The 24336-nt window shown below is 36.8% G+C and overlaps 3 protein-coding genes across 3 annotated transcripts; 2 read left to right on the top strand and 1 right to left on the bottom strand.

Annotated features, from left to right (window-relative positions):
- The first annotated feature begins 742 nt into the window (after positions 1-742).
- LOC114535517 (peptidyl-prolyl cis-trans isomerase B-like) lies at positions 743-6269 on the top strand. Its single transcript, XM_028556818.1, has 6 exons — positions 743-863; positions 1895-2008; positions 2628-2688; positions 3169-3201; positions 3971-4155; positions 5538-6269. The coding sequence occupies exons 1-6, from the start codon at positions 780-782 to the stop codon at positions 5664-5666; spliced, it is 606 nt and encodes a 201-aa protein (XP_028412619.1). The 5' UTR covers positions 743-779; the 3' UTR covers positions 5667-6269.
- A 378-nt stretch (positions 6270-6647) lies between these two features.
- Positions 6648-11733, bottom strand: LOC114535540 (nucleobindin-2-like). Its single transcript, XM_028556841.1, has 7 exons — positions 11053-11733; positions 9662-9850; positions 9129-9219; positions 8348-8406; positions 7734-7826; positions 7252-7428; positions 6648-6782 (listed from the first exon to the last, which is right to left on the bottom strand). Exons 1-7 carry the CDS (start codon positions 11497-11499, stop codon positions 6648-6650), a joined length of 1191 nt encoding a protein of 396 aa, XP_028412642.1. The 5' UTR covers positions 11500-11733.
- A 546-nt stretch (positions 11734-12279) lies between these two features.
- LOC114535511 (G patch domain-containing protein 4-like) lies at positions 12280-20440 on the top strand. Its single transcript, XM_028556813.1, has 8 exons — positions 12280-12447; positions 14490-14563; positions 14834-14926; positions 15292-15399; positions 15652-15713; positions 15839-15889; positions 16070-16135; positions 16507-20440. The coding sequence occupies exons 1-8, from the start codon at positions 12339-12341 to the stop codon at positions 16847-16849; spliced, it is 906 nt and encodes a 301-aa protein (XP_028412614.1). The 5' UTR covers positions 12280-12338; the 3' UTR covers positions 16850-20440.
- Positions 20441-24336: the final 3896 nt, after the last annotated feature.

A 24336-nucleotide genomic window follows, 5' to 3' on the forward strand; every position in this document is an offset into this window, starting at 1 on the left:
GCGTTTTCTACATAGGGAAGACCCACGTAGCCTGCATGGCAGGTGGCAGGTGGTCCTAAAACCTACGTACGTTGAGCCTAATGAGTGTTCATTTTTACACACAGCTTGGGTGGGTACCGAGGAGATACTAGTATTGAAGCTCTCGTCCCAACCTTGATTAATCAATCTTACGTAACGATAGCATTAGTTTTAATTCTTAATTTCCTCAGAGCTCTTACTTAAAAAGATTTGGGAGGTCAATGATTTCCAAAGACGTTTTCCCATGCGCAACGTTTTATAAAAATTTAAGACCTAACCTATATACCGTAATTTTGGTGGCATAGTTACAAAATGCAAAATTTGTTTTTAGAGTTCCATTCATCATGCACTACACCTTGATCAAACAAATTGCGAGTGATGGACAGGATGGTCACTGTTTTTATTCTTCTCACGGTTACTTGATTTCCTTTTCATCTCCAGATTGTCACATCGTTGACAGTTGTGACTGGGTCTCAGTTCCCTGGACAAACTTCGCTACTTATCATCAATGCGCAAATAATGCAAGGGACCCCGGTCCCGAGTACTTATGAGCTCGTGTGAAGCAGGGGGTAAAGCATCTGAAAAAATATGGGGGTGAAGCATCTGAAACCAGCTTTAGATGACAATGTCGGCACGCGTAAATGAAGTTTATCATCAGCCAGCTTCCGGATGGCTTCCGGATACATTTATAGAATGATATCAAATTTCAGCGCGCAGTCTTGCAGCCACACGAACAGCGAGTGCATTCAAACCATGACAAGATGAAGGTCTCTTGTCTTTTATTCCTCTTCATTTTCTCGCTCGTCAATGCCGCGAACAGCAAAGGGCCGAAGGTAACGCAGAAGGTAAGAATTGAATTGTCCATTCATTTTCTGCATAGCAAAAACTATTAGCGTAATGTTAAAATGTTATGTGTTACATCTTTGTAAACAAAGAAGCGGTGTATAGTTGATACACCGACAGTAAAATACTATTAGCTTCTATTCAACTATATATGTATAGCACAGTAATTTACGATTGATTACGCATACGAAAACGTATTAAATACTATGATTTGAATAACGAGTAAAATTAACCCTTTTTCTTTATTCAATGGCACTGTGAGGTTGTCCATAGCGTATCCTAAATCCTAATTCCATCTATATTTTATTCATTAAAGACAACGGTAGATTTCGAGCGATATATATTAATACTGAGCATGATAACATGTTGATTGTTCAGGCATGATCTGAATCATAAAATAAACACAGTTGAGTTCACTTCACTACAGTTAATAGGCACATGAAGATTGCAATCCGCTAGTACATACATCAGTGGGTAAGAATTGGAAGCGGCTCTGGTACTCTCAAAGCGTGTATAAAAAGTAACCCCCCCCCCTATTGAAATGAAAGTTCTTGTATTTTCAGATTCATTTTAATTTACTCTTATTTTTACTGAGTTAGAGAGCAAATTAACCGAGGAAGGGAAATGTAAAGAAATCTTAAAACGGAAGGCGTCAGGCCTCGATGTTTCGGATTTGCTCATGTAGTGCGCATCAATGGGCCGGTTTCTGCGTTTTTACTAAAGCAGCGAGTTGTAAATTGAATAGTCGTCCATCTTGGACTAATTTTTAAGTGAATAATTTGCGTTTTGATGACGTCTGGTGTGGAGTTGGTTTTTAAAATGACTTCTAAATGGCCGACTAGGAATCATAAGTTGTTCAAAATGTTCCTTCATGAAACCAAAAAGACACATATTATTATATTGGGAGGACTAAATGACTGCAAGAATCATGAGTAATATACTCATTTCAATACCTCAAAGTCATTTGACGCTCTGCCTGAATCTCGGCTTAACGGAATATTGTGATTATGAATGATGGATTTTTTTCTCCCAGGCGTATTTTGACATCACAATTGGAGGTGAAAAACAAGGTCGGATTGTCATTGGTTTGTTTGGCGAAGTCGTTCCGAAAACTGTGAAAAATTTTATTGCTCTCGCAACACACGAGGTAAGGCAAGCATATGGACATATCACGTCATATGCTACACCCACGCCATTTTGACGACGTTTCAGACGTCAAGTCGTGTTTTCAGATTTTCTATCAAGTTGTGTTTCATATGAAATTTGTATCCAAATTTTCTCGGAACGGAAAATTTTCCGCGGACCGTGCATGCAGTAGAATTTCATTCGGAAATATTTCTGTTACGAGGAAAGAACTGCAAAGTTAAAGTCATTGAACTTTTTCCACCTGAAAAAACTTCCATGCAGCTTAGTATTCAGTATGCATCCCGGAACTCGTCGACAGGGAGGGGGGGGCAGGTAGCTGTGTCTCTGCCTTTTATACTGAAAGAGTTAACTGCCCCCCTTGCCATCCCACTGTTTCAACGTCAAGTTACTCTTTTTCGAACTTTTGAAGGTACTCAAAACTGCGACCAAAGGCAAAAATTCGAGCGCTCATAATTTAAATAATCTACAAATATTCTTTAATAAGTTGGGTTTTTTTTAAAAAAAATTTGTGTGAAAGACAGATAGCAAAATATTGTTTATTGTTTTTTTACACCAACATCGTCTTTAATAATTCTCCGTAAAGTATTAACGTCTTTCTTTTGTTCTGTTTTCATTTACAGAAAGGATTTGGTTACAGGGGGAGTAAGTTTCATAGAGTAATCAAAGATTTTATGATACAAGGTGAGGTTTTGTCTCCATAAATCACTTCAGCAGACCACTGTGGCTCACTGGATGGTTCATAAACTCTAGACAATAGAGACCTTTAGCTTAACCAATATGACAAACCGCGAACAGCAAAACGGCTAATTTCAAATAACATTTAAAATTAGATTTTTGGCACTTTCTCTGCCACAATTTTGTAGTTACTCTCTGTTTTAAAAATAATGCACCAATTTTCTCGGCCTCAGAAACCTAGCATTTGTTTTGAAAATTCGAAATGAATTTTTCTGTTTGCCGTTAGAGGGTTGTCGTAAACATCAAGTTTAAGGTCTCTATTATTTCCGAAACGTCCTCGAAGTCACTAAAGAAAAAATTAAGAAGCAAACCTTTTTGCACCGCAGATCATGTAATACATACTACATAATACAGTAGGTGAATCACAGCTGTCACTTTCCAGACTGTTGGCTTGCATATAATGTAATGGATTGCTCATTTCCCTAGGTGGTGACTTCACACATGGGAATGGTCGAGGAGGTATTGTGAGAATTTTTTGTTAGACCGCGGGGGTGTATTAATGAATGCAAAAAAGTTAAAAATACTGATGTACATTTACCAATATATTGTAATATATGATGGGTATAGATACAAATAGAGTGCTCACTGTTTCTATACTCACTGCTTATTATACGGCTTTTCAAAAACCTCTACTCTAATTGGTTGACGAGCGGTCCGTAAAACCCATATCCGGACCGTGGTCCGTATATTTCGTATACAGTATGGACCAGTATCCCGGATATCTCATGCAGTTCAGCCCGTTGACCTCGCTTGTTCTGTCTGTACTGTGAAATATCAGACCGAAGTTTTTTGCATGGACCTTGCTCGGTCCATGCTAAAAAGCCTCCGTCTGATATTTCGTAGTACAGACCTCACATTCGGTCAATAATTAGTTAATATGAGCTGTTGCGTGCAGGATTGACTGAGCAACTCACTTTATATCAATATATAAGCAGGGAGCAGGCTGAGCAGCGTGGCAGTGTACCTATATAGACAAAATTTCTCAACGTTTGATCATTTCAGGAATGATCGAAAAATACGTATATTTGAAATGATCTTCATGCCTATCCTTGTCGTTGATTAAAACCAGGGCGCTTATATACTATATGATATAAGCGTTGTGCAATCTCGGCGAATTTATATTATGAGCCAGACAAACTTGATATAAAGTTATAACAAGGGCTCTTAGCAAGCACAGTACACAAAACATAGTTAAATGTTTCTTCTTCACACGTTCTTCTCTTGGCAGGTAAAAGTATTTACGGTGAAAGATTTGATGACGAAAACTTCAGACTGAACCATTACGGTGCTGGATGGATCAATATGGCCAACGCTGGAAGAGATACTAATGGTTCCCAGTTCGCGATATTCACTGTACTCACGCCATGGTTGAATGGACAACATGTTATTTTTGGTATAATACTTGAAGGAATGGTTAGTATCTACTGATTCCCTCTGGGATACAGTGTTCCTAGGGACCAGATTGTATTTAAATTGCATGCAAAATGATAAATTGGTCTGGAAGTGCAAAGCAAAACACACTTCTTTCACTTTCACATATAAAAACCTCCAGAAGCCGTGAAACTACTAAAGGGCTCAGACTGAACCAGGGCTCTGCTCAAAATCTACTGTATTATAGAATTAGCTAGGTTATGATGGTACGTAAGGTTTAGTTTGTAAAAACCTGCAAGAATGAGAGTGGTTAATAAAGTAACTCAACTGAGCGTTTTGGTATTGGTACTGTAGTACTAATTTCGAGTGGTATTATACACACTTCAAATTCAAGCCAGTTGATGAAAAATGAGTCAACTATAGGTCCTCTGGCAGGAATCGAACGTACGCTTTTGCGATGGCGGTGCAATGCTCTTGCCACTGAGCAAAAAGCGTGGGTTCGATTTCTGCCGGAAGACCTATAGTTGACTCATTTTTTCATCAACTGTTCCTGGCTTGAATTTGAAGTGTGTATAATACCACTCGAAATTAAGACCCTTTAAACCTCTAGAATATTCCTGCATCGAGAGAAGTGCCAAAAATCATTATTGGTACCGTAGTTATAATCATGACGATGTCCGAAATTCTTCATGCATGTGCTGTAAATTGTTTGCGTTACTGCATTCATTATCGTCAAATGCTTCGAGGATCCAAATATTTCGAAAGCCTTCTTTCATCAGTTTTTTGAAATGACTTTCTTTCAAATGGCTTTTGAAATTGTCGAGGTATAACTTTGAAAAATTTTGTCTTGTATTAACAACTCATATATCGTGCGTTAATTTACGGAGAGTTTTCTTTCGTATCATGTCGCAAAATTGTGTGCTGGAAATGTGAAAGAGATTATAATTGGAAGCTTTCGTTTAATGCTTGCACTCAACAGTTTAAGCCAAGGTTTCGGCCAACTTTGAGACTGAGAGAGGTTTTAAAATTTCAAGACCTTTTGAATATTAATTTTCGAGAAGAATGCGAGGCCGTGCATGCAGGCTTGTGCATCACCCTGTACTGTATCGTGTTCACTCAGTGCACACCCTGTGGAGGTGATGTACTGAATGAACACGATACAGTACAGCCTGGGTGATGTACAAAATTGTTTCCCGAAATTGCTTGAGTCGACCACACAACTGCAATACAATGGAAACGAGCCGATGCTCTAAGGCAATGAAGCTCATTGTGAGTAGTTTTCATTGCCAGAGAGGAAATTCGGATTTTTTCGCTTTGTAAATTTAGTAGCTATATGTATGTACGTAACGTGAACTGATGATGACCCAGAGTTAGCGCTGATAGAGCCTTGAACAACTTAGTTAATATTGAATTCTACTTTTTAGAATATTGTCAAGAAGATTGAAAACATCCGTGTTGATGGCTCAAGTCCAACCATAGATTGCGTAATAGCAGACAGTGGTGTGCTTCCACTCGATAAACCTTTCTACGTTGAGAAAACACCAGTGCAATAATTACTGATCTACAGCCTTACAGGCACTTCAGAAACATATTAAAAAACTTTCACACAACAATTTTCAGGCTGATTCAAAAAATCTTTAGTGAATTTTTCGGGATCATCAACTACCAATATTCTCCATTACCATTGGGGCAAATCGACCAGAGCAATCTTGAGCGTGCATGCCACCCAATCTTTAAATTATTCTGTTCTGAGGAAATAGTTCCCCTGGCTAATGTTTGTATCTTAGGTTGTGTTTACACCTACAGGTGTAAGCTATGGCCTGGCTTTGGTCTAGATTTTCGCAGTGTGAACGTAATAAAAATCCAATAAGATTAAGTATATGATTTCACTACAAACAAAAAATTAACAATTATTCTTTGTGGATATATTGTGACTAATGCATGGTCTTTTTGGGATGGGCAATGCCAATGGAGTGAGATATAGACTAGTGAGGCACAGCTAGACTTTTCTATTCTTGATTCCATATGAAATTAGTAGTTACATAACGTAAGGGCATTTGCGAATTTCTGAAAGCAAGACTCCGTCAAATGGGAAGCAATATTGCTTCAAAACCCCCATCGTTAAGCCGGTTTTCCACTAGCGATATTTTTCGCGCGAAGCAACATTTTACTTTTGTTTCAGAGCTCTCAACTGCAACCATCTGGAACGAATTGCTCAAATAACAAAGGAATAAAGTCGCTTCGCGGGAAAAATATCGCTAGTGAAAAACCGGCTTAACGCAGGATTGGCTGTAAAATTTGCATTCACGATAAAATTTGCAAAACAAAACATTGGAACGATTATACATTAAAAATTGGATGGATTTTTAAAAATCTCGATTACACTGTAGGACTAGGGTATCGATAACTTCATGAAGTAACCCGCAATCACACCGTACAGAAATTTATAATAAACACCCATTTATTCCTCACATGCTTTACCAACCGCATTGCTAGTACAGTTCTGCATGCCGTTGAAGATTACATTTTTCTATTTACATTCTATTGAGTGTTTTCTCCGCCATGTTCACGTTTTTCCTGCTCGGTGAATGCGCCAGCGGTACATGAGGGGCAGCAGCATCCTGTTGCGTCACGGTCGCGCCCGCTGGAACTTCATTGTGGTTTTCTTCCTGCATGGTTCAAATAAAGAAAACACTGGCTGTCATATCTTGATTACTTTTAATAATCATGCATGCATATAGTTTACGAAAATTCTTTGGATTATATTGAACTGATAATAAAACGAAAAAGAACCTTAAAGCTTTCTTACTTCCATAGAGTTCAAAATAACGACGAAAGTGACCGCTCAGACTCATTTCAGACTCGGTTTTCGTCCGGTCACTAATTCACACAATTTTCAAAAATCAACCTGACGAAATCAAGAACCAAGACACCCGGATTTTCCTTAATTTATAGTGTATGTTAATAGTATGTGCTTTTCAAGAGATGATTTTAGGAATAAAGGTGAAAACTTAAAGGTGTAAACTTAGGTTAAAATAGCAATCAAATTTGACCGGTCAAAATGACCGGCAAGGAAAAAAGTTAACCGGTCACTAGCATTGTCCGTTGCCCGGCGTTATTTTGAGCTCAGCTGCCTACCTCATCATCCTCATCATCGTCAAACTCTTTCTCGTATTCTTCAAATTCTTCATCGGTGAACTCTTTTTCATCGTCAATTGGTTTCCAGTTTTCCTCAGGCGGTTTCTCATATTCCGGATCTTTTGTTGCCCCGATGAATTCATCGTACGACACGAAACCATCGTTATCTTTGTCGACCTAAAATTATGGATTTGCTGACGACAAAATTCCTAGCGAAGCTGTTCTTTGCAAGCAGGAAGTTGGGTTAAACAGAAAATATTGTGTGAATCAAATTAATCAAACTCATGGCTAGTTGCTGTTTTCCACGTAAGGAAAATGCCTTTTCCATAATGTCATCAAACGGTAAAAAATGATGTTACATCTCAGAGATTGGGTTATTGTCAAGCCATACAAACTACGCGTCATTATATGAAAAAGGTGCATTGTCAGTATTGCATGAACGCATGCATATAAAACGTATAATACCAGAAATTACAGCTTACCTCTTTCACAACGTGTTCACGCATCCTTTGAACTTCTTCATCCAGTGCTCGTCTATCAAAATCTGGATCAGTACTGTTGTGAATCTTGCTAGCCTGAATTGAATGTAAACAGATATATTGAATGAAGATGACGAATGATAAGAAGGATACAGTCGCTTGAAGTAAAAACCAGGTGCATGTGCGAGCTTCCCTGAACGTGATTGTAAGCAAAGTTCGCGAAATATTGCATGTTTACAATGTACTACAAGGCTAAATCTTCACTTCTTATACTAAACAAATAGCCATACATAGTTAAATTTCTTAGGCTTAACAGTTGTGAATGGACATTTTATTACTAGTTAGTTTCGTACACACATACAGGGTCCGATTGAAAAAACTCTTCTATTTTACATAGTTAAATCCTAGTTAACTCAGAAACACAACGACTCTGATTGGCCAATTCTATCCTTAACTACAGTTAAAAGTTAACTAGTCTTTTATACCACTGGCCCCAGTATATTATGCGCTACTCGGTATACTCTCTACTCACCATCATTAAACAACTTAAGACTTAGCTGATAAACTACGTAGCCATATAGTGCATGGAGATTATAATAGAAATTAGAAATATTTACCTCACGGTAAAACAAACTTTCCAATTCGTACGGATCTAATTGTCCATCATTATCTTTGTCTGCATAAGAAAATAAATCATGTTTTACGGATGCGATAGTCTTGGTTTATTTGGGTAAAAAGTTGCTACTTAAAAATTGAAGAATAATTGAACATGAATACTTTATCAGTTGGGACCGAACTATAGTATTTGGGCAGAGTGTGGTAGCTTCTGTAATCTAATATATAAGCGCATGTCTCATTTCTGGCAATAAAGATAGCTGTATTTGATCAGGAAATGTTACGCATTGGAAAATACCAAGAACAAAATCGCTTATCATCAAACCATGACATTATTGGTTTTACTCACAGTATATCAGTTCTTATAATGCGGTATCAGTTCTTGTAATGCAAATTTAATAAATATTTTCATATTTCTATTAACATTATAAATCTCTGGCTACATGTATTAATATAAAACTATATCGCTCGACTCTGCCTCGTTGGCTATTACCTCATGGTATAAGACTCGTGCAAATGGTACATGTATATATTTTTTCCAGATTCTGAAACTTCATTGCCTGGGTTTGCAAGATGTCTTTGTTTATCAGAATATGTTTCATTTTATATTTTTATGACTGTTTTACATCTTTCCACATCACACATATCCATCTATTTTTAACCTCAGTCAGTCCTTCTCCCCGTTCTATATATTAGAAGGTATGTAATACAGAATATTCTTGTGTTTCCATATTTTGCCTAATCATAATGTCATATACAGTATTTTACATTACCATAACTTACCATGCATTTTGAAGAATGTCCTTGGATTGAATTGATCTTTGTCAAATCCATCTTCTTCTTCCCATACTTCCTCAAGTTGCTGTTTACTGCCCTTAAAATATTACATTGTTTTTTTCAAGGAGAGCAATTGTTGAAAGCAAACACTAGATATTCAGTGTCTGTGCAGCATGTTACAATCCTGGCTTTGAATATAGGGTTGCACAGAATAGTAAAAAGAAGAGAAAGCTTTATAATTTGGGTAAATTCGAATCGAGTTCATCATGGGAGGGATGGACCCATTGTGGTTTTGTAGTACGGGGAGTACAGCTGTCAACCATCTGTCATATAGGGTAGTGTAGAAGCACCAGCTGAAAGTTTTTATGTAAGGGGTTTACACCACTACACAGTCCTATGGCTAGCAAATTCACCCCAGGGTGTGTGTCAGGTATCTTCAAATTTTCTGCAAGAGTTCCTAAAATGTTTTCCTACTATTTTCACCCATATATTAAGGGCATGCATAGCACACTACAATCATTTCGAATTGTTTCACATACTGGATGGTTGACTCTCTGAGCATCTCTGATGTGTTTTTCTCTCAGTCTTCTTCTTTCTTCTGCAGCTTCTTTCTTCTTTTCTTCATCCAACCCCTTTTCTGACACTCTCCGTTTGTGTTCTTTATCCATTTCATGTCTTCGAAATTCATCCTTTCTTCTTTTATCAATCTCATTCATTTCCTCATGGTGCTAGTGAGAGTAAAAATCAGAGTGTGTGAAGAAATTAGATTATAAATGATTTTACAGCCAAACAACAAATAGTCTAAACACTAAAAATGATAAAAAGGAAATAATGATTACACATATAGCAATTCCACAGGTAGAATAGTTAAGGTAGGAAGTTTATACCAGTACAACAGGTAGTGGGAAGTACATTTAAGACAATAAAATCTGCCTGACATTTCTGCCATGATGTATTCTAGAATAAGAATTATATACACAAGGAATATACAATAATTCAAATGTGTTGTGTTGAAAATAAAAAGCCTTTTCGTTGAAAGCCCTGTTTTTCTCTCAATTCACACCTTTTGTCATGTATTTCTATACTTTAATAATGTATTGATTCAGCTTGGTTTACGACAGCTGATCAATCTACATGCATGCACTATGACATCTGATCCAATTCATCTGTGTGTGAATTAAGCATCAACTAGTAGCCCTTGTCTATTTAATGACAATCTAGAAGCGCTTGTAGGGTATTGTTTTGAGATTTTGTTAAAGTGAAATTCAGTCATATACAAGATGGTTCTTCAGATGCTAAATTATGATGTCATCATTCAAATGAATGTTGCAAAAAAATTTTTTTGGTGTGTTGAATGCAACCTATTGTAGCCAAAACATAACGTGACTGGCACTGCATGTCTCAATTTTAAACTTCTAAGAGAGTACCAGTAATACAGAGTAAATATCTTAAGAGTTCACTGAGGAAGGGGTGTCATTAGAAGGGGTGTATATTCATATATAATATATTCATGATCAAAAGAAATCAGTCAGGCATGGGACAATTATATATTCACCCCCAAGCAAGCTTCTTGCAATGGACTATTGCACTGGGGCAGATAGATGCACAAAGCAACATTTTCATGCCTTAAGTTTATATTACTTGAATGTCACTACACTGTGATTAGGCACAAGCCAATGAGATGTGAATTCTACAAATTCAGTGAAGCTACTATGATCCAACATGGTGCTAGAGGCAACAAAAATGTGCTATAGTATAGAGAATGACTATATGGGCCCATGCATGCAAATTCCAATGTAGCTTTGCTAAGTTTTGCTGACAACTGCCAGGCAAGTTGTCTAGAACCTGCACATTTTACGGTGTTTGCAAAGGCAAATTCAGTCTTATTCCCTGGAAGTAAGGGTACTGAAATGTCATGCAGTATATTCACCTTAGCAAGCAATTTCTTCAAATCTCCTACTTCAAATGTATTCGGATTTTCCCTGTCGTTCAAAGGATTCCAGTACTCCCTATGTATACCACGACGAACATCTTCTTGCTTTCTCAATAACTGTCTCTGAGACTCAATCTCTTTGCGTTTAAGTTCGTCCAATTTAGTACGTATATGATGACTTGCAAAATCGATCTCTTCAGCAATCTTACCGCTTCGAATGTCTTCCTCTGTCACATTCTCAAGTCTCTTTGAGAAGTTCTCATCTTCCTCTAGTATTTCAATAACTTGCTTTAAATATTTCACATAAGCTGGGTCTTCCTCCTTTCGCCATTCATCTTTCTTCTTCTCTGAATCGTTAGGTTTCTGTACAGGTTTGCAGTGAACAAGTATAACCAGGGATAAAAGCACGACAATCGTATAAAATGCACCACGATTATGCGTCATACTTGCCAATTTCAACAGGTAATAATAACAAAACCAGAAAATAAACCACACTCTATTAATAATGATCGATCAAATATCAACTTCACGAACGTCCAGTGGGCAAAATTTTACCAAAACGAGTACTGTGCGCGTTCGGCGTAAATGTATGATGAAGAAATTTGAATATAAATAGAAGAAGATGAGACGATTCCGCCAAAATTGTGCGTCCACTTCCTTTGGCAAACGTGGCCAAAGCAGACGTTCCAATGTAATGAACCACAAGGCGTCAAAGGTCAAGGTCAATTTGGAGTCTCTCATCGTTATTATGAACAATTTGGGATACACTGGGATGCCGTTGCTACCGGTTCAACATAGAGTCAAGTTTCAGTAGAATTAATTTTTGCCCAATTTTTTTTATATCTAAGGTTTTACCATTATAATAACTGAGGTTCAAATTAATAGAATGAAAATATTTTTAGAAATAGAGAAAACAGGTTAGCTTAAGAGTTTAGGACGTCTTTAATTATTTGTGAAGCCCTGAAATTCGTTTCAAAATTATCCAGATATATACTTAGTAATTCCAGATATCTACTTAGTAAATCCCTATATACTCCTTATTCAATACATCATCATCATCATTGAACTGAAAAGAACCCTATTATCCCTGAACAGAATCATTACCATAGAGATTATAAGTAACACGTGTTATTTATAATCCCTATGATCATTACTGCATTCTATTCTACCTATCATTTCTGTATAAAGTTGTCAATCATCTTTGTTTGTTTTACTGGCGTTTCTCACGAGGTCTTATCTATTTTGTCACAAACGAAGCCCGAAGGACACGTAGGGCGGTGGTTATGGTCAAAGACGAAAGGCAAGAAGATGAAGAGACAGCCGTTTCAGAAAGATATAATTGTGGCTTGGATTTCGCTAAGAATCAACTTCAGAAACATGGATGGAGCGAAGGTACGTCCGTAGGTGTATCTGAATTTAAAAAGCACAGTATTTCTTGATGTTCAAGTCATCAGTTTGAATGTTTGTTTAATATCTCGTAAATAAATGTGCTCCGATATTTTGGCGTTTATTTCATATTTAGTAAAGCTTGTTTCGTTTTACAGATCAGTACTTGATCTGTGATCAATACGTTCTTCACATAATGTACACAGCAAAACAATACACGTGGAAATAGCAAAAAAAACCCTAGGGGAAAAGCAAAGCGCCTTGAGCTGAACGCTCCTTCGCAACGGTGCGGTTTTAACGGATTTTCAAAGCTGAAAATTCCTCTTCTAAGCCGAAGCTTTTGCTGAATTTGATGTTCGAAAAGCTGAAAATTTGCTTAGTGTCAATTGTGAAATTGGGTTTAGATCGAAATTAATAGTGTTAAGGGCCATCGACAAATATATTTCGTGTCAGCATGCGTTTTGTCCGCCATTGTTTGAACGGCGATTGTTTGCTAGGTCCATTTTCTACTGGTTTTCCAACTTCATCTCCGCGTTTAACCCTATCCCAGCAAAATGTGTCAGACTACTTTGAAAATTGCCCGTTTTTTAAGGCTTGAGAAACCGTTGCGAGAGACCCTTGGCCCTGTCCCTTTTAGCAGATCAATAAATACTCCCCATTTTATAATACATGACGCACGCTTTATATAATTATATTCTTGGCGACTATGCTATTACTGGCTTTGAATAGTTGCTCAACCGCCCATAATTTCAATACATAAAACATAGTATTTCACAGTTTTTCCCTCTATTTAAAAGGTATACTTTTTCTATGAGAATTCTACTGTCAGTGTATCATATTGTATCCAACGCATAATGTATATAAAATGACTAAATGTCCTGTGATGATGAATAACAGTATAAGTTATTTTGAGGTTCACCTCTATTAGTTAGTTTGGTCCTTTAATTTGTAGTTCTAAAATAATAACCTATTGCCTCAATCCCCAAATGCATTCCAGACTTACACCTCCCTTCTTGCCTTGGTACATGACTGTTGATTTGAGATATTAGTATAAAAAGTAGGGGTGGATGGATTTGGTCAATTGATTTCATAATTTTGGCCGCATAATAAAAGTCCAAACTAAGACTCTAAGGTCACCAGGTCATATGGCAATTTCCTCTTACATGGCAAAATGGTTACACAAGGTTCCTATCATATGTATACTGCAATTTTACTATATATTTTACTGTATATTTGTGTGTATGTATATAGCTGGTATGGTATATGTTTTGTACAGTTTTGGTGAACAATTTTACAATGTTTTTAATCATTTTGGCACCATAACCCTATGGCAACATTTGACAAACCAACACTACCCAATTATTCCAAACCAGCTCCCATTTCAACATACACCTAAATTGTAAGTGTATTTGCCATGGAAAAATATACTGCTACCCTGAATGAAAATTTTGATTTTTAAAAAGCACTGGTATGAAGATTATCAGTATTTTCCATGTTTCACTATGAAAGGTGGCAGACACAAACATTTGTATACCTGTATGTAGATAAAAGACATTATAATGCACATAAAATAAGGAATTGTGTGAAATCTCTTGCATGTATTTGGTCAGGAATCTAATTTTGACATTCGACCTAGATGTTAACAGGAGATTTACATGCTTGATTATTGGGTAGATAACCCTAATGTTTGATGCTTATTTCTGTAATGGAGTTAATTAACTCTAGGTTTCTGAAATTGAGTTGCCACATGTATATACATGTAATCATTTATCATTAACCACTCTGTAACATGCCTTAGATTTGGCCAAAAAAGGGCTTTACACAATGAATTTTTCTTACATGTCAGTGAAGTAATGTAAAATGGATGTTTTTAGTACACAATGAGGAATAAAATTTCATTTTCCAAGATACAGTGTCAGACTGTTATTTATTGATGCCTTAAAATGTGTCAAGCTTAAATTCCCGACACATTAGCTGATACACTGTCCTATAGATTGTGTAGCCATGAGTTTTCCTACTAGTTACATATATCATTTTGGATGTTTTAGGCAAAGGACTTGGTAAAGATGAGAGTGGTAGAGCTAATGCAATCAAAGTTGGTGTGAAAAATAACAAATTGGGGGTGTGTACATATTGTAGATATTTTCTTAATAATACAATAAAAATATATATTTTTGATTATAGAGAGTATACAGTAGTTATTGATTTTCTGAAGCTGTCTGTAACAGCAGGGTAACAGCTAGTGTAAATTGATTGCTATGTGTATTATTGCAGCTAAACCAGCCGAGTTGTAGTTCCTAAAATGTTTAATAAACATGCAACTGATGCAAGTGTTGTTGAATTATACCTACTGTAAAATACATGAAGTGTATTTTTGCACCATCCTTTTTAGGTGGGTTTTGATGTTGGAAAAGAGTTTACAAACAACTGGTGGGACCAATTATTTAACAAAGCTGCCAGTAATATTGTGGTTGAGCAATCTGAGGTACTATATTTAAGATTAGACCAGCAATATAATTGATAGTACAGAATTGAATTGATATTTGCACTGCTCTTAATGGTAGAAATACAAACAAAAGATGCATTAACATTCGTTTCCTGTTATTTTACATTATGATTGTAAGGCTAGCCATAATTTCAGGCAGGGTCATTTGACAAGTTATGTGTGCTGTTGACCAAATAATTAGTAGTTATGGAATAGTGATACTTCTAGCAAGAGGAGAAACCAGTGTGCTTGGAAAACCCGGGTGGCATTTTAATGATGCAATCATAGCAATGGTTGAACCTTCTTTTATGTATTATCAACAATATTTCAGTAGCAGAACTGAAGTGTTTTTTATACTCCTGTAGAAAGGGGTACAAGTTTCCAAGAAGGATGATGGTTCAAATGATATTGTGAGACCAAAGAAGTTATGGAGAGTTAAAAGAAAAGAATTGTATTATGGAAGATTTGTTAAGGTGCAATATTGCATGTACTAACTGTATGCTTTAAATTTTTACCCCGCATCATGAAGAAAAAATTCTGTGATATATGAACATTCAGAGATAATATAGGACTGTATTAGTAATACATCTCATGTTCTTAGTTATATGATCTGTTGTTTTTCGAAGACGTAAAGATGCAAACAATCATGATTCTGAGCTTTGCTTTAATTAATGGCAAATTTGGTAAAATTACTAAATCCCAATTATTTAAAATTTTGAATCAAGGCCACAAATGATGGTGATGCATTTCTTCCATCCACACTGGAGACTCCTGAAGTAAAAGCCAAGTATGTGGAAAGTATTAGTTAACTTCACATGTATGATGTGATGATACTCCTTGTTCAGGGGTTTGTGCAGGTTACACATTACACACCATTCATTCCTTACATGACGTTTCCTCTATTTTTTCCAGTTTTACAGATGAGGAAATATTCAAAGCTTGTGGTGGGAGAACAGCTCATAAGTAAGTCGGCTTTTCCTAAGTTGAAAACCCTATGGCCATTTTTTATGCCAAAAATGTCTGTAACTAAATTTGTTATCAAAGGTTTGGGAATGGTACTTGAATTTACCTAACTGGCAAGCATTGAAATTTAGGTCTGTACTTATAGCCCCACTAATGGTGTATATTGAATTTTATTTTAAGGTCTGCTCGACATGGTCACAAATTGAATGGAAAGTTAAAAAGGGTTGCTGATCAAGAAGGCGAAGAGTAAGTTTCCTATTTTAAAAGTTTGTTTTAACAATCAAGATTGATTGCCGATGAAACACAGAATGGAACTTCAAAATACTTATAACCAGTGTAGTGCAGAATGTTTGTTCAACTCCCACAACTATAGTTTGCTTGAAAATGTTAATTGTGACTGTCCCCTGAAGAAAAATATCCACATAAGAAATCCTTACTACAGGTTTTGTACTAAGCTAAACAAAGTAGGGAAGTGTACATTTTGTAAAATACAAGCACTAACAGTTGTGACTATTATTCTATGAGTAATTACGATAATTTGTGTTTGCACATTGTAAAAACGGCACTTTCATTTTACTAGTTAATATATCTTACCTTTTATCTTTTATCATCTGCAGCAATCCCTATGAAAAAATAAAGATGAAGAGAAAGAAACGTTCAAGAAAGTCGTTGTCATCAGTGCCTATTAAAGATACGGCAGACATTGATGCACTTAGCCACAATAATTGTGATGAAGAGATCGAAAAAAAAAAAACTTTACAAAGTGAGATGGTTTCATTAAAATGTTCGACCAGAAAGCGAAGATACGATTCAGGCGATGAGCAAAGTAAATCTTTACAACCACGATTTGAAGAGATACATAGTGAGTGTGATCAGATTTTGGGTATGTCGGTGACCACCAAGAAAGTTAAGAAAAAAGTGAAAAAGAAATCAAAGAAGCTGTCAAAAAAAGCAAAATGACAGACGATATTAAAAACGTCAACATAAGGGATGACATTCATGGACCAATACAGTATGCTACATGGTGATTTGGAGCAAAAAATTAAAACGAGAAACTGAGGAGAAGAGAAACGGATCAAAACTGTTGATGCCAAGACCGTGAATTATTTGGAACGATTCTTATCCAAAAATGTTATATCGAAATAATCCTGGGCCACAGTTCAAGTCGCGGTAAGTGATATGCCTATATGCATTGTAGTTTTGTTTTAATGCACATGTTAAACTTGGCAATTTCCGCGTTTATATTTAAAGTTCTTGAATAGTTTTCTCGTAGTGACTTCTAAAAAATCTGGCTGAAACATTTACCGATTCTTAAAGAAACAACTAAAACATTTCGAAATGCTTTATTTCTTTACCGACATCCGCAACGAGGTTGAGTTGTGCCGTGGTTGGTGTTTCTTCGTAAAAATGATTGATTTAGCACGTGTGAAAGTGTTACACTGAGCATTAAAATTCGCATTGAAACGCAAGTGCCTACGTTTTGCTACAACAATGCGTGCTAGTTCGTGTCTTGCTAGTGTGAAATTTGCCGTTGTTAGTATTTCTTGGTAAAAATGATTGATTTAGCACATGTGAAAGTGTTTACACTGAGCATTCAAATTCACATCGAAAGGCAAGTGCCTTCCTTTTGGTACAGCAATGTATGCCTAGTTCGTGTCTTGCTGGTGTGAAATTTGAGAGCGTTAAAGCAAAGATAGGTTACAGGAAACCACTCGGTTGATTTTGAAATGATTGCAAGAAGGTGCATCAAACGTTTCTTGCCACGGAACTATGATCAATACTGCACGTAAAACCTAGTATTGTGTACAACACTAGTCCATGCTGAGTTCACTTTCAAAAGATCTGTATACCCGCTATCTGCAAAGTGAGGTGATCCCCAATTAAGCAACGATCGTTGTAGGTTAGAAATGTAGGTTGGCGTTTAAAAGCTCGGTCTACCTCGCATGTTTTGTTTACTTCAGGGCGCTGGTGCGTCTTGGTCTTGTTTAATTGATCAATGTTAAAACTTGTTCACAATTTAAAATATTTATCATCAACTTATAGTAAAATAATCAATCAATAACCCTGTGAACCATATCTTACAACTGAAGCTATATTCACTAATAATTTTATCGAATTAAGCTTTTCGTCACGTAATCCTTAAGTCCTCAACCGCGCAAATTATAACAAAGAAGTGATTGAACCAAGCTAGTATCCGCCTAGAACTTATGTCCTTGAATCGTGATACTTGAACTCTAGCAGCTCTAGCATCATTCAACTTTTTTTCATGACTATCCTTGATAATATTTTTCAACTTCAATTTTTTCAACTGCAATTTTTATGTTTACGTCATAATTATTCTTCAAAATATTTTAACTCGTGCACAAGTAATTTACTTTACTTTTCGAGATATTTTACATTAGAATAGCTTATATAGGTGCATGTCGCGCTCGCAATGTGAATAGTCAGTAAACTTATATAATGCAGTATGATATACGCGTAAACAGTCATTAAGAGGTCCAAGGTCAATCGCGTCCCAAATCCTCTGTTCTGGAGTACCCATGTGGATTTCCTCAAATTTAACCACCAAATCAATGTTTTCCTTCATCATGTATAGGTAGAAGTCTTTGTATTTCTTCAGATCTTCCTTCTGTTTATAGTAATTTTTCTTTGATCTTTCGGTCTCTTTTTGTTTTCGGTTCATTTTTGGTTTGACTTTGGTTGATTTCACCAAATTCTGTTTCGTACCCAGCCGGAATACAGCGGTATTCTGATTCACAATAGCGGGGGTTGGGCGGACAGATCGTAATTTGCAGAAGTCGAAGGCCAAAACCTCGGGCGAAATGTAAGGTGAGACCGGATGACACTCAGTTTGTGTCATTGCATCTTTTGTCTTTAGCGCTGTCGTAGTTTGAGTTGCTACATATCAATGCTGTCGGGGTTGTTTGACTCATTGGTACGAACACTACTGGAATATACCGGACGTATGGTTCCACTGTAGCGTTCATAAGGCCGTTCCGTTCTCCAAATTGTTAATTGGCTTTTATTTCTACGTGAGGTCGTTGGATCTTTACAATGTTGAACTACTGTTCATCAACACCACTGGGTTGTCTCTAAACCTTAACAATATATAAAACAACAACGGCTTCAGTGAAGAGCCCACAAGCATGCGAACAGTCATTAAGGGATGCTCCTTTCTTACCCTCCTTTGACGACGTATCGTAAACAATACGCAATTTTGTGGTTTTGGTATCTTTACGTGTAACTGCTTGATGGGGTCAATAATGTACCTTTTCCTTTGTCTCCAGTTCCCCCACCCTCTCTATTATACCTAGGGTTTCCTGCTCTCTTATGATCTCATCATATAGCGTTAATAAGGCCGTTCCTGCACGAAATTTTTAAATGGCTGAGTGGGCACGTTTGAGGTATGCGGATCCTGCGTTTTTCCGTATATTTCTTGCGTTTCTTCGTCGGAAAAGATAAACACCACAGTGTAAGTGAAACCATAGCAAACAACGATCACACTGCACCCCATTTTGCTTTCTTTCCACCCTGTAGATCAAACTGGTACTGACATAAGTCTCCATCTCCACAAAAACCAGTGAATGATTTAAAGAAAGTATTGTAAGCTAAAAAACAAAGCACGAAATCATTGTCACCCATGTCCGTCTTCTAATCGACAGTTTTTCTGTTATATTTATGCAATATTATTATAAAATGCATATAGCTTATTGAATAGAAATATATAAAATAGTTAAACAGGTATAAATGATTATAACCACTTACATCCCGGCATTTTCGTAGTGGGATAATATGATTTCTTATGCCATCTCCACCTAGTGTTCACCAAAGGATGTGAATTGGTGGTATATTGGGAGAAACATCCAGAGGAATTATCTCGGTATTGTACAGCTTAGTGCCACGCGCATTGCATTGCAGTGCTGTACAACACGACGTTGCAATGCATCCGCTATATTCTTTTCCATTTACCCTCAGAATGCTGGCAGTGATGATCCGCGTGGATCCCATGCGGGACATCGGAAGCTGTTGAATTTTCCCGAAGCTATGCGTGAACCCGCGCGAATAGAATTGTTATATAGTTTTTATTTCTTCTATTTACGCGATGTAGGAGGTCTTGTTTATAGTAATTTTTCTTTGATCTTTCGGTCTCTTTTTGTTTTCGGTTCATTTTTGCTTTGACTTTGGTTGATTTCACCAAATTCTGTTTCGTACCCAGCCGGAATACAGCGGTATTCTGATTCGCAATAGCGGGGCTTGGGCGGGCCAGATCGTAATTTGCTGAAGTCGAAGGCCAAAGCGTCGGGCGAAATGTAAGGTGAGACCGGATGACACTCAGTTTGTGTCATTGCGTCTTTTTCATTACATCTTCTCCAGCCACATCGCGAAGGCCTCACCCTCAACTTTTGCGTATTTGCTTATTATACTTGTATTACTACGCTATTATATGTTATGATCCGTCTATATTATTTTGTTACTGTTCGTCCAAGAATGATGTATCGAAGTTCTCGATGGCGTCCCAAAACTTCTGTTCAGGAGTACCCACGTGGATTTCCTCAATTTAAGTACGAAATCGATGTTCTCCCTCATCATGTATAGGCAGAAGTCTATGTATTTCTGTAGTTTTTCTTTCTTTTTGTGATAATTTTTTCTTGATCTTTCGGCCTCTTTTTGTTTGCGGTTCATTTTGCTTTGACTTTGGTTGATTTCACCAAATTCTGTTCCGTACGCAGCCGGAATACAGCGGTATAATGATTCACAATAGCGGGGCTTGGGCGGGCCAGATCATAATTTGCTGAGGTCGAAGGCCAAAGCGTCGGGCGAAATGTAAGGTGAGATCGGATGACTCTCAGTTTGTGTCATTGCGTCTTTTTCATTACATCTTCTCCAGCCACATCGCGAAGGCCTCAACCTCAACTTTTGCGTATTATTTGCTTATTATACTTGTATTACTACGCTATTATATGTTATGATCCGTCTATATTATTTTGTTACTGTTCGTCCAAGAATGATGTATCGAAGTTCTCGATGGCGTCCCAAAACCTCTGTTCAGGAGTACCCACGTGGATTTCCTCAAATTTAAGCACGAAATCGATGTTCTCCCTCATCATGTATAGGCAGAAGTCTATGTATTTCTGCAGTTTTTCTTTCTTTTTGTGATAATTTTTTCTTGATCTTTCGGCCTCTTTTTGTTTTCGGTTCATTTTTGCTTTGACTTTGGTTGAGTTCACCAAATTCTGTTTCGTACCCAGCCGGAATTCACCGGTATTCTGATTCACAATAGCGGGGCTTGGGCGGGCCAGATCGTAATTTGCTCAAGTCGAAGGCCAAAGCGTCGGGCGAAATATAAGGTGAGATCGGATGACACTCAGTTTGTGTCATTGCGTCTTTTTCATTACATGTTCTCCAGCCATATCGCGAAGGCCTCACCCTCAACTTTTGCGTATTATTTGCTTATTATACTTTTATTACTGCGCTATTATATGTTATGATCCGTCTATATTATGTTAGAAGGTTTTTATTTCTGCGCGAGGTAGTGGATCGTTACAATAATTCAACTAAAGTTCGTTACTGTTCTCTTCTTTTTCTATCTTCGATCTTGATCGTCTTTAAATGTTCTTGTCTTCTTCGTCAGTTCTGTCGTTGAGCTTCTTCAACGTTTCATATACTTTTTTACTCCGCTAGTCCACTGAATGTTCTGTTGCTGTGCGCCTCCTTTTATAATAAAATTTGAGGGGATCTTGAAGACGCCCTGTGCAAGGTGATGTGATTCACACAATCCAATCAGCGTTGTAGGTTGTAAATGTGGGTTGGCGTTAGAAGCTCGGTTCAGCTCTCATACTTTGTTTACTTAAGGCCGGTGACGCACTAGTCAAGTTGGTCTTTTACTTAATCGATCACTGTTAAAACTTGTTCACAACTTAAAATATTTATCATCAACTTAAAGTACAATTATCAACTTATTACTCTGTGAACCGTATCTCAACTTATAAACTATTTTACTAATAATTTCATCGAATTAAGCTTTTAGTGACGTAAGGCTTCAAGTGCTTAACCGAGCAATATATAACAAAGACATGATTGACATAAACTAGTATCCGCCTAGAACTTATGTTCTTGAGTCGTGACACTTGTACTTTGTACGACATACTATTGTTTGGGAGGAAATCCCATGGGCTGTCACCTTGTGACAGGAAAAGTAATTTTGTGATTCCGAAGGGTCATAATAATATTTACTTTACACTTCATTTTATGTGACATGTTCCCCAAGTAATTTCCTCATCTATATTGACCTTGTGTTTTTTTAACAATGCTAAATTACATTATATATTCGCATTTCGTAACAATCCTCCTCACCTAGAATAAGCTGTCCTCAGCTTCGAGTGAAGATAAGAACTTTAGTTAACTAAGTATCATACATATGTGTATGTATATGTCTACAAATTTCCAACTATTTCAATTTTTGAGCTCGGCGTGGCTATCACGGGCATATTACCAAATGCCTAATAACTGAGACCATACATATAGTACGTGTTGTTAATCTACGACAACACTACATAATTGATTATACAAGATACCATGATCTAAATATAATTTTATACTTATGCCTATGTGTACCTCAGGGGTAATCTACAATTATATATCCAACACGTGAGAATATAGCGATTTAAACCAAAATCAGTGTGAAAACAAGGTGTAGAAATTGCCTGTTTTCCTGAATGTATGTACCAGGGACTTAAGCGAAATTTTAAATTTTGTAGATGCAATCAGAAAGTGTACCAAAAATTATTCAAATTTCATAAAATATCTTATCATTTCAACAGCGAAAATTGTATTCAGATTCTTGGTTGATCAACTTCACATAACAGGAAATTATTATAAAGCTTTTCCGACAAAACATCTCTCCATAATAATAACCTAAACCTATTTATACGTCTTCTTAATAATTCTTCAAAATATTTCAACTTATGCAAACAAATTTTATACGTATAATTCTTAATATTACTGAACTCATTTCATTTATTTTTAATCGTCATGCACAGCAAACCAAACTCCAAAATGTAGGTTTTCATCGAAAATATAAATACCGAGTCTACATAGAGAAAACAAGAATGTGTCTAATATTTAAGCTTTTGGCTTGAAAAAGAAATATAATCCATTACAACAAGTTTGGGAGACCCTTGACTGTCCCGGGGGAAGAGAAAAATGTATGATCGACGAATGACGCACAAATAGAGGCGTCAGAATTAAATTTATATACTGACCCAATTAAAAACATGCATGCGCTATCCTACGGCAACATGTTTAATCAGCATGCTGAGTGTACCTAAGAAATTTTAGTTGAACAGCTATACTCTCGTGTTTAATATTATCGAAATATAAAGACAAATAAAAACATATACGTGTAACATGACAATGACAAAACTTATATTATACAAATCTTAAAATGTGTCCAGTTTCATGTCCATAATACAAGCGTTCTGACCATCAGGAAGGATCCGGAAATCTCTGAGATTTTTCTGCCGCGTCTCAGTAGCCGTTGCATAACCACGGAGGCTTCCACTGGTGCGTCTTTCGCTGGATATCAGCCTGATTCATAACATTAAGGAGCGGGTAGGCACGGTCGTATTCGTCTGCTTTCGACTGATGAGAGGTGGACCATGTTTCCAATCCTTGTTCAAAGGAGCTGTACACTGGGTTGTGACCATTTGTTTTAGGCCGGCAACTAAAATATGAGACAAGCTCTAGCATTGCCGTCAGTAGAAGTATTGATGAATAGAAGAATAGCGTTTCGTTCGGCCCAGTCATCTCGCTGTTTAAGCACTCGTTTCTAACCAATGTTCGAAATGACGATGTTTCTAAATTCTTCTGAATAATTGGCGGACTGATTGAGTTTGTGAAAACGCCGATCCTCCACCAAATTGTTAGAAGGTTTTTATTTCTGCGCGAGGTAGTGGATCGTTACAATAATTCAACTAAAGTTCGTTACTGTTCTCTTCTTTTTCTATCTTCGATCTTGATCGTCTTTAAATGTTCTTGTCTTCTTCGTCAGTTCTGTCGTTGAGCTTCTTCAACGTTTCATATACTTTTTTACTCCGCTAGTCCACTGAATGTTCTGTTGCTGTGCGCCTCCTTTTATAATAAAATTTGAGGGGATCTTGAAGACGCCCTGTGCAAGGTGATGTGATTCACACAATCCAATCAGCGTTGTAGGTTGTAAGTGTGGGTTGGCGTTAGAAGCTCGGTTCAGCTCTCATACTTTGTTTACTTAAGGCCGGTGACGCACTAGTCAAGTTGGTCTTTTACTTAATCGATCACTGTTAAAACTTGTTCACAACTTAAAATATTTATCATCAACTTAAAGTACAATTATCAACTTATTACTCTGTGAACCGTATCTCAACTTATAAACTATTTTACTAATAATTTCATCGAATTAAGCTTTTAGT

Source organism: Dendronephthya gigantea, unplaced genomic scaffold (genome assembly GCF_004324835.1).
Source record: "Dendronephthya gigantea isolate DGI-Jeju-01 unplaced genomic scaffold, DenGig_1.0 000120F, whole genome shotgun sequence".
NCBI classification, from domain to species: domain Eukaryota; kingdom Metazoa; phylum Cnidaria; class Anthozoa; order Malacalcyonacea; family Nephtheidae; genus Dendronephthya; species Dendronephthya gigantea.